Genomic DNA, 13,543 nt, shown 5'->3' with positions numbered 1-13,543 from the left:
ACTTATGTGGACCCTATTGAGAACACCCTACAGCTTTCTAGAGTGTCGCATTAAGGCTTGAAAGGAAGCATTGATGAGGTCCAATATTTCGCTACCCAATGTAATCTCCCTATTGCTTTCTTCTCCTATCTGATGGGACTCTTTCTGAAGAGTCTGTTGTCACAAAACTTACTGAACGAGCTGACAACAGAATTACACAATATGTACTCTTCTTGAAAAATGGGAATCTGGGAAACAATACCCTTGAGAGTTTCCTCTTCCTTCACCTAAGAAAGCTTGGTGTGAATCAGAGTTGTACAAGCCTGCAGTCACTACTAAAGGACCCCTTTGACAACAGAAGAAAGGACAACAATAGCATCAGCACCCTTTTCAAAGCGGACAAGACACTTCTAACAGGGAAAAGAAAAATGAGCAGCAATAGCATCAGCAGCTCTTTCAAAGCAGACAAGGCACTCTTACCAGGGAAAAGAAAAATGAACTCTTGGACTGCATATTACAAGGAAGGGGTTTGTCTTCTACAGCATAATATGTAGTGGGAGTCCTCCCCTTCGGGGACACAGTATAATTTTCGATGGGCTAGGGTAGAGATGGTCAAACACACACCCCTCCCCTTCGTCAAAAGTAGTGTATTTCCAAAAACCAGACCCCTCTTTTAAAAGGGGGTAACAGAGAAAGATGGCTTTATTTGCCACCACTCTTCAGCATCCTCCAAGAAGCATTCCTCCAAATGAAGGGTGATCCATGAACAAACATTTTGTTTGCTTAAATTCTTATATATACTGTACCTATTTAATGGGAACTCAGGATTGAAGGATTTTAACTGGTGGCCTACCTAGATGAACTGATCTGGGGAGCCACCAGAGGAAGAGCTGATGAAACCTGAGAGTGGTAGTTGACAGACTCCAGCCAGAAGGTTTCTTAATAGGAACAAGTCCCACCTTACACCCAGCAGACTTTTTCTGAGGCTGGAACTTTTTTGGGCTACACTTGGCGGCCAGCTGTCTCTTCCCAACAGCACCCAAACCAGATTAAGGAAGGACATAGAAGACTCCTTGCACAGCCCAGCTTTTCCAGACAACAATTGAAATGAGGTCTGGGCCTGTTACAGTTTGGGTCCGGGCTAGATCTAATCCTGAGATTGTTTATCACAATCTCAGGATTTAAACAGTCTTGCTCTCACATGCCAGGAAAAGGCTTTGTGATCGCCTTCACCTCATGTGATCGCCTTCATCTCAGATTGTGAAGATACTCTGTCTATGGACCTGACTCCACTGTTTGTATGAGTGATAATATGTACGGAAGCCTCCTTGACAGGTTGAGGAGGCCATTGGGAGGATTGTCAGTTAGGAGAAGATGGTCTCCTATTCTGAGGGAGTCATACCAGCTTTCTGGGACTATTGGCTGTCTTTCTATCTCAGAAAATTGAAACCTCCAAAAGGGATGCACATTTTGTTCGTCCTAGACAATATGACTGCAATGTCTTATAGAAGTTAGCTGAGTTCCTTTCAAATCAGTGATTGTTTAACTTGCTTCCACAATCTGGAAGTGAACTGGGTTGCCACATGCAAGAACCATCAACTTCCAGTGTATGTCTTGGAATCTGGACATTCAGGTAATAGCAAGAGATGCATTCCTACAAGACTGGAACATTGTCCCAGATTTCGAAAGCTTTGAACAATCTGTTAACTTTCAATAGAACTGCTTGCCTAGTAGCCCTGAATTAGCCAAATGGTCATCAGTTCCTTTTTCTTCAACAACAGGTGTAAGAATGGATTTCATTGCTGTCCATTGTTCTATCTTAGACAGAGAGAATGGGAGTCATCTATGCACCCTCCTTTCTGAGCCTTGACCTTCACATGGAATTTTAAATCTAGTCTATTGTGAAGGTTATTTGCCTAACATTGCTAGGTATCTAGTGCAAAAACTATGGACTTCATCTATCCAACATACCAGTTCATATGGAAATGTGGTTCGATTACCTCCACACTGAGAGCTCATTTGAAATCTGTTAAAACAGTTTTACATTTATTATCTTTTATTGAGGTCAAGTGCCTTGCTATTTCAAGAGTCATGGCATACAAGGCAGCATTGGCGGAACCCTTGCCTTATGGTTTGGAATTTACTCTAATATAGAATTATTAATCCATTTTCCAGTTTTTTACACTGCAAAGTCGGCTCCTGCAAGGTTTCTCATTACCCGGTCCCTGAATAAGGTTCTTAGACTCGTGTCATCCCCTCAGTTCACGGGCCCAATACAACTACAACTCATATGCTGCAAAGGCAGTCGTTTTGACTGCTTCAGCATCAGGAGCTCGGATTAGCATACTGGGCTCTCTTAGACAAGGACAACATTTCATCACTCATGCACCTAGTTATCATTTGCTGATGTCTCCTGACTATCATTCCTGGCCAAGAATGAGGACCTTTTTAAAGGGAAAATTACCCTTTTCTGATAAAGGAACTCTGTATTTAATATAAAATATTAATCTGGGTTGTTGAGATTTATTTGTTAGGAGCTAAACCATTTTGTCAGCTGTCAATTTCTTTTGTAAGTTCCTTTGAGGACGAACAGTGGCTACGCTATAAAAAAAAAAAAAGTTTTGACATAGGGAAAACCCATTTTTGGTAGCCGCTGTGAGTCCTCAATCAGACCCATTTTCCCTGACAAAAGGTCCTGGGACTGGGGTGAACATTCATCTTTCACAGACCTGGCATGAAATGAAGATGGCCAAAACAGGTTGCTGTCACATCTGTGTGAGTGAGACGTAGAGAGTCAAGGCAGCTATTGTAGGACAGGAGATAGAGCCCACCTGTCCTAAGTCCTCTATGAATATCACTGTGCCAGCAAGCACTATTCTGGCAAAGACCGACTATAAGAGAATTCTTTGATATCGGTTGGTCTGTCTTATGGAGCTGCCCTGGGGCGACATTGAGAGCTGCTACCCAAAATAGGTTTTTTCTATGTCAAAACCTGTTATAATATTTATATATATATATATATATATATATATATATATATATATATATATATAAAATCCATGTGAGAAGGCGAGTGAAAACCAGGACTTTGAACAAGTACTTTTGTAGTTTATTCTACATTTTCAAGTTCACACGCAATACAGAGGTAGTTTACAAAACCTTATATACAAAATGAGAAGGGGGCCAGGGTTACAGTTTTTTAATCTGGGTGGCATGTTCTTTAAACAGAAAAGACAAGGACAAAGGATCCAGGGATAGTCCAGGGTGGAGATTAAAATTTCTTGTGTACATGGCTTCAATAAACACTGTTCCCAGCAGATTCCTTTTCTGATGGTCGTTGACCTTGCAGATAGTTGACTCATCCCAGTTAATTGCATGCCTGTCTTAAGCCAATGATCCGAAATGCCATTGTTTGTTAGACCTCTTGAAAGGGCATATTTGTGTTGGGAACTTCTCACTTTTAGGCCTAGTCCTTTTGACGTTTGGCCGATATAAATCTTATTACATTCTTTGCAAGGCATACTATATACAATATTGTTTGAATGGGGTGGACTATTCTTAACTTATTTCTCAAAATGTTGTTATATTTGAATACTAAATTAATATCAATAGTTTTTAAAATGGGCGTTGCAAGAATGAAATTAGGGTGAAATTGTAAACTGAGAATATTCTTGAGTTCTGTGTTAACTGTGGTTGGATTGTAATATGTCTTTTTTCCTTTATTCTGACAAAGTTCCAAAAAATATGAAGGATAACATAATGAATCTTCTGTTTTAGCAATAATTTTAAACTCATCTTCCTAGAATTCAGGACTACAAATTCTAAGAGCTCTAAGGTACATACCAGAAAATGTTGAAACCTTAATTTGTTTAGCATGGTTAGAATAAAAATGAATATATGACAAATTATTCGTGGGTTTCCTATATACTTTAAAACAAAATTGGTGTTATTTTCTAATAACTAAGACGTCCAAAAATGGAATGTAATTATTTTCTTATATTCTGTTGTGAATTTTTGGATAGCACAAGATTATTAATTGTATTCAATAAATCAGGGATATTTACATTGTCTTTTACACTGCAAAATCAATCGTCTGCATATCTAACCCAAAATACTTTAGAGAATAGATTTCTTGGAATAAGTCAAGACTCGAAGAATTCCATGAAGATGTTAGACAAAAATAATGAATTTTCCAAAAAGGTTTATAGATGCGATTCAGGAAACGAAGAAAGATAAAAGTTTGCACATTACTAAAGCCGACAAATCCAACTTTTTTTGTAACAATGAATAATAATAAATGAATTATGTAGAACAAATGGAAAATTTATTATCCGATTGCAGTACTTACAAAAAACTAAGGAGTGACCCATTCTAAAATAAAAACTTTGTTAAAAGAATTTGGCTCAATAAAAGAGAATGTTTCAGCGACTGGCCCATCACTACCTTACATGTGTGGATTAATCAGAACCCATAAAAGAGATTTTCCTATTGCTATCACCTGTTCTGGGCACTATTTCAAATTCCCATTTACAAAACTCTGTTGATTTTTATTCTAGACTTTCTCATATTGAATTATCCAGTGCTGATACAGTAACCAGTTTTGATGTGACATCTTTATTTACTAAAGTACCTATTGATGACTTGCTTCTATATTTATCACAAAATTTGGATTTGTATAATCTAGAATTACCAACTAATGTCATTATTAATCTGGTATCGCTTTGTGTAAAAAATTGTAAATTCATTTCAGTGGTAATTTTTATGAACAAATATTTGGTGTGGCTATGGGAAACCCACTTTTACCCCTTTTGTCTAATATCTACATGGAATTCTTCGAGACTAGACTTATTCCAAGAAATCTTTTCTCTTAAAATTAAAGTATTTTGGGTTAGATATGTAGACGGTTGATTTTATATTGTAAAAGACAATGTAAATATCCCTGATTGCTTGAATACAATTAATAATCTTGTATCATCAATAAAATTCACAATAGAATATTAAGAAAATAATTGCATTCCATTTTTGGACTTCATAGTTATTAGAAATAACACCAATTTTTGTTTTAATGTTTATAGGAAACCCAAGAATAATTTGTCATATATTCATTTCTATTCTAACCATGATAACAAATTAAGGTTTCAACATTTTCCGGTATGTATCCTAGAGATCTTAGAATTTTTAGTCCTAAATTTTTGGAAGATGAGTTTAAAATTATTGATAAAATAAGAGATTCATTATGTTATCCTTCATATTTTTTTGGAACTTTGTAAGAATAAAGCAAAAAAGACATATTACATTCCAACCAGAGTTAACACAGAACTTAAGAATATTCTTTGTTTAACATTTCACCCTAATTTCGTTCTTGCAATGCCCATTTTAAAAACTATTGATAGTAATTTAGTATTCAAATATAGTAACATTTTGCGAAATAGGTTAATTAAGAATAGTCTGCACAATTCAAACAACATTGTACATAGTATTCCTTGCAAAGAATGTAATAAGATTTATATCGGCCAAACGTCAAAAGGACTAAAAGTGAGATGTTCCCAACACAAATATGCCCTTTCAAGAGGTCTAACAAACAATGGCATTTCGGATCATTGGCTTAAGACAGGCCATGCTATTAACTGGGATAAGTCATCGATAATCTGCAAGGTCAACGACCATCAGAAAAGGAATCTGCTGGAAACGGTGTTTATTGAAACCACATGCGCCAGGAATTTTAATCTCCACCCTGGATTATCACTGGATCCTTTGTCCTTGTCTCCTCTGTTAAGGACATGCTGCCCAAATTAAGAAACAACTGTAACCCCGCCCCCTTCTCATTTTCTATATAAAGCTCTGTCAATTACCTCTGTATTGAGTGTTAACTTGAAAATGTAGAATAAACTACGAAAGTACATGTTCAAAGTCCCAGTTTTCACTCACCTTCTTTCCTGGATTTTATGATATTCTAAAACACGCATTTATTCTTGCCACATTGGATATACACATATATATACATGCATACACATATATATATATATATATATATATACATATATAAATTTCTGACTCACGTCGGGATCGAACCCAGGTCTTTCAGGTGGAAGGCAAGGGCGCTATCCACTAGGCCATACAAGTCTAAAAGAATTTGGAACCTGAGAGCAACTACACCCAAGGAATTACCTGGGCAAGCTAACTGCTTGCATACCAGCGAGTTTTCCCCAACTTCTGGACTCAGCAATGACCCAATAGACAGCATTTCATTCGAATTATCCCTTCTGAGTGAATAAGATAGAAATAATCAACACACAATCACATGTGGAGCAGAAATAAATTTCTGACTCACGTCGGGATCGAACTCAGGTCTTTCAGGTGGAAGGCAAGGGCCCTATCCACTAGGCCATACAAGTCTAAAAGTTGGAACCTGAGAGCAACTGCACCCAAGGAATTACCTGGGCAAGCTAACTGTTTGCATACCAGCAAGTTTTCCCCCAACTTCCTGACTCAGCAATGACCCAATAGACAACATTTCATTCGAATTATCCCTTCTGAGTGAATAAGATAGAAATAATCAACACACAATCACGTGTGGAGCAGAAATAAATTTCTGACTCACGTCGGGATCGAACCCAGGTCTTTCAGGTGGAAGGCAAGGGCACTATCCACTAGGCCATACAAGTCTAAAAGAAGTTGGAATCTGAGAGCAACTGCACCCAAGGAATTACTTGGGCAAGCTAACTGCTTGCATACCAGCGAGTTTTCCCCAACTTCCCGACTCAGCATTGACCCAATAGACAACATTTCATTCGAATTATCCCTTCTGAGTGAGTAAGATAGAAATAATCAACACACAATCACGTGTGGAGCAGAAATAAATTTCTGACTCACGTCGGGATCGAACCCAGGTCTTTCAGGTGGAAGGCAAGGGCGCTATCCACTAGGCCATACAAGTCTAAAAGAAGTTGGAACCTGAGAGCAACTGCACCCAAGGAATTACCTCGGCATGCTAACTGCTTGCATACCAGCGAGTTTTCCCCAAATTCCCGACTCAGCAATGACCCAATAGACAACATTTCATTCGAATTATCCCTTCTGAGTGAATAATATAGAAATAATCAACACACAATCACGTGTGGAGCAGAAATAAATTTCTGACTCACGTCGGGATTGAACCCAGGTCTTTCAGGTGGAAGGCAAGGGCGCTATCCACTAGGCCATACAGCAGTCACAATGGTAAGAAATCATTTTTTCATTTTTATTTTTAGTCACGCTATTTGATTTTAGAAAAGAGCATTTCGTTCAGTGTCATTTACTCCTGCTAAATTTTTTACGTTAATTTATTGCAAGTGAATTTGTATTTAAAACTACATTGTAATTGCACGAGCATTATAAATAGATGGCGAAAAAATAACCGGACATATTTATTAAGTTTTGTTTAGCAATGTTAGTATTTCCTCCTTTTCGACAAGATGTCGTCATCCCGTTTACCGTGTGATTACGGGAACTGGATACTGTTTATGGAAGTCTGTAAGTAATAATACTTGAACGGTGTGAAATTTCGAAAACGCATGCATATGCAAGTAAATGCCCGTGCCGTGATGAATAATAATTAGAGCAAGTCTTACCCGGTAGGAATGCCCCTTGGCTTCTCGTAGAAATTCCTCCTCGCGTGCATCAAGCAGTGAATTCAGACTACTGAGACAAGTCCATACGGCAATCAGTAACACTGTGATGGGTAAGGGGAGGCTATAGACTACCAACGGGAAGAAATGAATGACAGTTGGGACGATAACTTCCAGCGCTGTTCTCGAACCATGTGACCACCCGGTGGCATTTTCCCAAGCTTTAACCGAGTACCGGGACCTTTCACTGAAAAAAAGGGATGCCATATCTTAAAAACTAACCATAGAATTTTCTTGGAAATAATCTCATGATGCTTCCCACACTCAAATTACTGGTTACGGTGTTTTAACTAACCTAACCCAACCTAACCTATCCTAACCTAACCTAGGGGTATGGCAAAAAAACCGGGCTGGTGCATTACTAGCATACATCTCAGGAATTTGCCACTGGGTAAGATCGCCGCCCGCTCTGTTACGGATGACTAAATACAGGTAAACGATGACGGCCAGTGAGTAACTGTACGAAATGACGAGGTAAATCAAGACGGCCTTCGCTATTCGCTTTAAGAAAAGACGCCAGGCAAAGCATCGCACTGTGGCCCAGACATAGAACAACACTTTCCATATCATTGTGTGTGTCTCTGTAAGAAAAGGGCATTTGCACTCCACAGATTCCCCTCTGTGATCAAATAGCTGGTAATGTTTTTGGAAGCTGTTCAATGCAAACTTTGTTTTCCCGTTAACGTGAAATAAGCAACGAACTGGCGATTTTAAAACTGCCGACCGACCAAAACAACTGTGCGTCACAGAAACAAAATGGAAACTAAGGAAACGCCTTGTGAGAAATGACGGTCAAGCATCATATTATTGCCTTCTTATCGACATTATCACTTCGAGTGGTAAGTGGCAGCTGGTAAGTTATAAGCCATTTTTTTAAACAAATGAGAGATTTTATAATCTTATCTTATGATTAGGAGGAAAGTAGTGGACATTCGTTATTGTCAAATGGGGTTTGTCGTCTTGCTTGTGGTCTCAGCTTGATGCTAAAATTTTATCTAATTTATATTAATGCCATGCTAAAACTGGTTTTTATTTCAAAATTGTTTCTCTTCATTTATCCTATTAAATCTTGTCATTATTATATGCTGTGTTCATTTTGAATTACAGATATTCTTTTACTCTCAAGTCATAGTGGTAATATATATATATATATATATATGGTAACAGATAGATAGATAGCTAGATATACATACATATATATATAATTATGCAAATTAGGTCTCTTTGCATATGATTTTCTAGATATACATACATATAGGCTATTATGCAAAGTGGCTTTGCAGACATTTTCCTGTAGGTATGTGAAGAAACTGACAATCATTTCTATGATATTTTGATATTTTGACTCTCAACATTGTCATGGGTAGGCAGTTGGCTACTTATCGTGGGTAGTCAGTTGATTACTTACAATCACAAGACGTAGGCAACGCATTACTGTTCCCAGTACAAATTTATTTATTTCGTTGCATTAGTAGTTCCAAAAAAAAATTTTTTCAGAGATACTCTACTCAAATTATCTAATGTTACATCTGTGTTTGTTAATTCATCTGCTCATGATGGGCATACTTACTTCTGCAATATTTAATATCTTTGGGTTGCATTGTTACCCTCATTTCTCATGGACAATGTTTGGGTTGCATTGTTACCCTCATTTCTCATGGACAATGTTAACACCATGACTTGGTTTAGATAAGAGCATCGTTTTTTTTTCACACATTGAAGCTTCGAGACTGCCAACGAATGTGCGTACGTTTTCTTTTATGTTGGTCTTTGAGTTGATGAAGAAAACGTTTGTTAATTTTATAGGTGACTATCACAACTGATGGATGCTGAGCAAGCATAGAACTTGGTAACTAAGCATCCATCAGTTGTGTAACGCACCTTGATAACTACAAGCAATACCAGTTGTAAATTTGACAAAAAAAAAAAAAAAAAAATCCTAATTGCTACGGTACAATGGAAGCGGAAGTGAGGTATGTCGAGCATGATGACCAGTGTTGAAACATTGGTGAACATTTTTGGACGTAAACAACAAACAAAAAGTGTCTTAAAGCCTTACCCCGTGTTCCCTAAAAAATAACAAACCTTACCTCAGTGTATGATTTATTCATTCTCCCAACTAGAGGAGTATACAACGCCTGTGCATCAAAACAATTGATATATTTGACGAGTTAAATAGTTAATGACCTTTAGTTACACTGAGAGGAACTACTCAGAAAAAATGTGATTTATTCAACACGGTATCTTCGTATTTAAAAAGGAACTTGGGAGGGGATTCAAGATCCCTCAGCTAGTCAGTGGGGTTAGAACATTATTATTTGGCCATATACAGTAGGACTTCATAAAGAGAACATGAAATACTTTTGCTAAGCTGCTACAAACTAGAACACATAACATTAATAGGTTTATCTTGTCTTAAAGAGCTTCTGTATTATTAATTCTTTCTCGTAAAATAAAATTGAACATTGTCTCTTTTACTAATTTTGAATAGTGAAAATTAAAGGTACTTTACTCAGATATTTTTAAGCCTTCCGACAAAAATCGTTTCATGTTAAATGTTTTGCTTCCATATATTCAGTTTTCTACGATAGTAGCAGTGCCAGAACGGTTTGAACATCAGTTTTGCAACGTGGATGATTGCATGTGAATAATGCCCAGAAATTTTCCTCTATAATGCCTATTTTTTTCAAACTTAAGACGTTGAGGCTGGTATGAAATTTTGTTTTCAAGGTTTTTAAGAAACATTTTAACGTGTATTTGAAGTCTTGTACAATCCCAATAGTATTAACTCCAAATTTCATTGTTCAATATAGAGAAAATGTGCTTGGCACAACCCCTCAACCCGATTTCACCTTGTGTGTTTAAGCAAGTAGCCTGGCTTAAGACAGGTGTTGTCAAGCAGCAGTCAGTCCCGAAATTCTGCTGTTCCCCAGATGATATAGTCGGCTGCATTTGCGAAAAAAAAGTACCTTACCTCAGTAAAATTACTACAAAAGGTTTCTCAACTGTTTATTATAATATCAGGTGTACTTAATAACATCAAAAGTTTACCACAATCTGACCATGCAAAAGGTCTGATTTTCAAGATGGCATCTATAATAGCCCCTAAATCCTTAAAATGCCCGGTACTCTTTATTATTCAAACTAGATAAGTAATGCTGGTGCCCAACACCTTATTTTGGGGATCTGGAAGCCCAATTAGCATATCTGCATTATAATGAAGTGATTATATACTCAAAAAAACCAAGATGGCGGACCAATATGTCCTCCATACTATGAAAATCTCCATTATTCATTCTAATTCATTTCATACAAGTAAATTTAGTGTCTAAACACCTGTTTTGGTGGTTTGGGAATCCAAAGAGCATATCTGAATTACAGTATATTGAAGTAGGCCTAATTACATACATAAAAAATTTAATATGGAGGATCAATATGGCTGCCATACAAAACAAAAAAAAAATAATTACTTATTTTAACTAATTTTACACAGGCAAATTTACTGTCTAAACCCCTGTTTTGGGAATCTTGGAATCCAATAAATTTATTTAAATCACCGTATATTAGAATGATTGCATAATTATAAAATCTAAGATGGAGGACCAGCATGGCTGCCAAACTACAAAAAGTCATCATCATTCATTTCAACTCATATTACAGAAGTAAACTTGCTGTCTAAACCCGTGTTTTAGGGATATGGCAATCCAATTAGAGTGTCTGACTTACTGTAAACTGAAGTGATTATATACAGTATATAAATATAAAATCAGTGATGGAAATAGCTGCCAATTATGAAAATCCCCATGGCTCATTTCAGTTTACTTTACTCACGTAAATTTGGTGTCTAAATCCCTTTTTGGGAATCTGGATATCCAACCAACTTATCTGGATAATAGTACATTGCAGTGATTAGATTTTTCTACATCTAAGATGGGGGACCAATAAGGCCACCAAGCTTAGTGTAGTGATTACTGGTAAAAAGTTAAGTATACCTTAGTTTAACCAGACCACTGAGCTGATTAACAGCTCTCCTAGGGCTGGCCCGAAGGGTTAGACTTATTTTACGTGGCTAAGAACCAGTTGGTTACGTAGCAATGGGACCTACAGCTTATTGTGGAATCCGAACCACATTATACCGAGAACTGAATTTCTATCGCCAGAAATAATTCCTCTAATTCTTCATTGGCCGGCCGGAGACTCGAACTCGGGCCCAGCAGAGTGCTAGCCGAGAACTCTATCCACTCGTCCAACGAGGAACTAATTTAATGTTATCATAAATCCTATATTATAAATTTCTGAAAACCAGGTTTACAAATGTTCATTGTCGCTTTCTTCTTCCTGTAAAGCTTGATTGTGTGGATTCTCACAGTTCTCAACTTGACACGGTCCACAAGCATGTGTGCATAGTAGCTCAGAGCCTTTGCAACTGCAATGCATTTGACAGGTAGTTTTGCAGTTACAGTGGACCATCTGAAGAAGGCTTTCTGGTGCAGCAGTTTTCTTTCTCATAATTGACAAGAGTACTGATTCACTTTCATCTTTGCATTACAATGTTTTGATAAAAAAAAGAATTGCCTCTGCCAAGCCATTTGTTACCCAGAACGCCTCCCACCCACCAGGTCCTAGACAAAATATCAGCTTTAGTGTATTACCAGATAATGGTGTGGACTGGAAACAAAAGTGACATGAATGCAGTGGATTGGGGATGGAAACTGGAGGACAAGCAGTTTGTGCCAATTATGAGCAGGAAGACTTGCTGCACCAAAAAGCCTCCTTCAGATGGCCCACTGTTATTGCAAAACTGCCTGTCAAATGCATTGCAGTTGCACAGGCTCTGAACTACCATGCACACATGCTTGTGGACCATGTCAAGTTGAGAACTGTGAGAATCCACACAATCAAGCTTTACAGGAAGAAAAAGCGACAATGAACATTTGTAAACCTGGTTTTTCAGAAATTTATAATATAGGATTTATGATAACATTTTACCAGTAATCACTACACTAAGTTTGGTGGCCTTATTGGTCCCCCATCTTAGATGTAGAAAAATCTAATAACTTCAATGTACTGTTGTCAGATAAGTTGGTTGGATTTCCAGATTCCCAAAAAGGGATTTAGACACCAAATTTACGTGAGTAAAGTAAATTGAAATGAGTAATGGGGATTTCCATAATTTGGCAGCTATTTTGCTCCTCTGTCATTGATTTTATATCTATATATATAATCACTGCAGTGTGCTGTAAGTCAGATGGGCTAATTGGAATGCCATATCCCCAAAACACGGGTTTAGACAGCAAGTTAACTTCTGTAATATAAGTTGAAATGAATGATGATTTTTTGTAGTTTGGCAGCCATATTGGTCCTCCATCTTAGATTTTATAAATATGCAGCCATTGTAATATACAGTGATTTAAATAAATTTATTGGATTCCTAGATTTTCAAAACAGGGGTTTAGACAATAAATTTACCTGTGTAAAATTAGTTAAAGGGAATAATTATTTTTTTGTTTGGCATTACTGATCCCCATATTAAATTTGATATATATATATATATATATATATATATATATATATATATATATATATATATATATATATATACAGTTTTTATATTTGGCATATATACTGATATATATGTATATTAAATTTTATGTATATATACATACATACATACATACATATATATATACATACATATATATATATATATATATATATATATATATATATATACATATATAATATATATATGTATATATATATATATATATATATATATATATATATATATATATATGTAATATATAATTAGATCTATTTCAAAAATACTGTAATTCAGATATGCTCTTTGGATTCCCAAATCTCCAAAACAGGTGTTTAGACACTAAGTTTACTTG

General features: G+C 36.6%; 1 protein-coding gene across 4 annotated transcripts in view; it reads right to left on the bottom strand.

Annotated features, from left to right (window-relative positions):
* The window catches only part of LOC136850688 (uncharacterized), a 34,684-nt gene extending 26,253 nt beyond the window's left edge, over positions 1-8,431 (bottom strand). For 2 of the 4 annotated variants that reach the window (XM_067124498.1, XM_067124497.1), the window contains exons 1-2: positions 8,017-8,428; positions 7,590-7,833 (exon numbers count right to left, since the gene is read on the bottom strand). In XM_067124498.1, coding sequence (XP_066980599.1) covers positions 7,590-7,833; positions 8,017-8,216 — 444 coding nt within the window. In that variant the 5' untranslated portion in view covers positions 8,217-8,428. Of the gene's footprint in view, positions 1-7,589; positions 7,834-8,016 lie in introns of all 4 variants that reach the window. The other 2 variants (XM_067124495.1, XM_067124494.1) reach the window with 2 other exon arrangements.
* Positions 8,432-13,543: the final 5,112 nt, after the last annotated feature.

Source organism: Macrobrachium rosenbergii, chromosome 22 (assembly GCF_040412425.1).
Source record: "Macrobrachium rosenbergii isolate ZJJX-2024 chromosome 22, ASM4041242v1, whole genome shotgun sequence".
Classification (NCBI taxonomy): domain Eukaryota; kingdom Metazoa; phylum Arthropoda; class Malacostraca; order Decapoda; family Palaemonidae; genus Macrobrachium; species Macrobrachium rosenbergii.
Note: the sequence above shows the minus strand (reverse complement) of the source record. Positions and strands in the feature narration are given on the sequence as shown.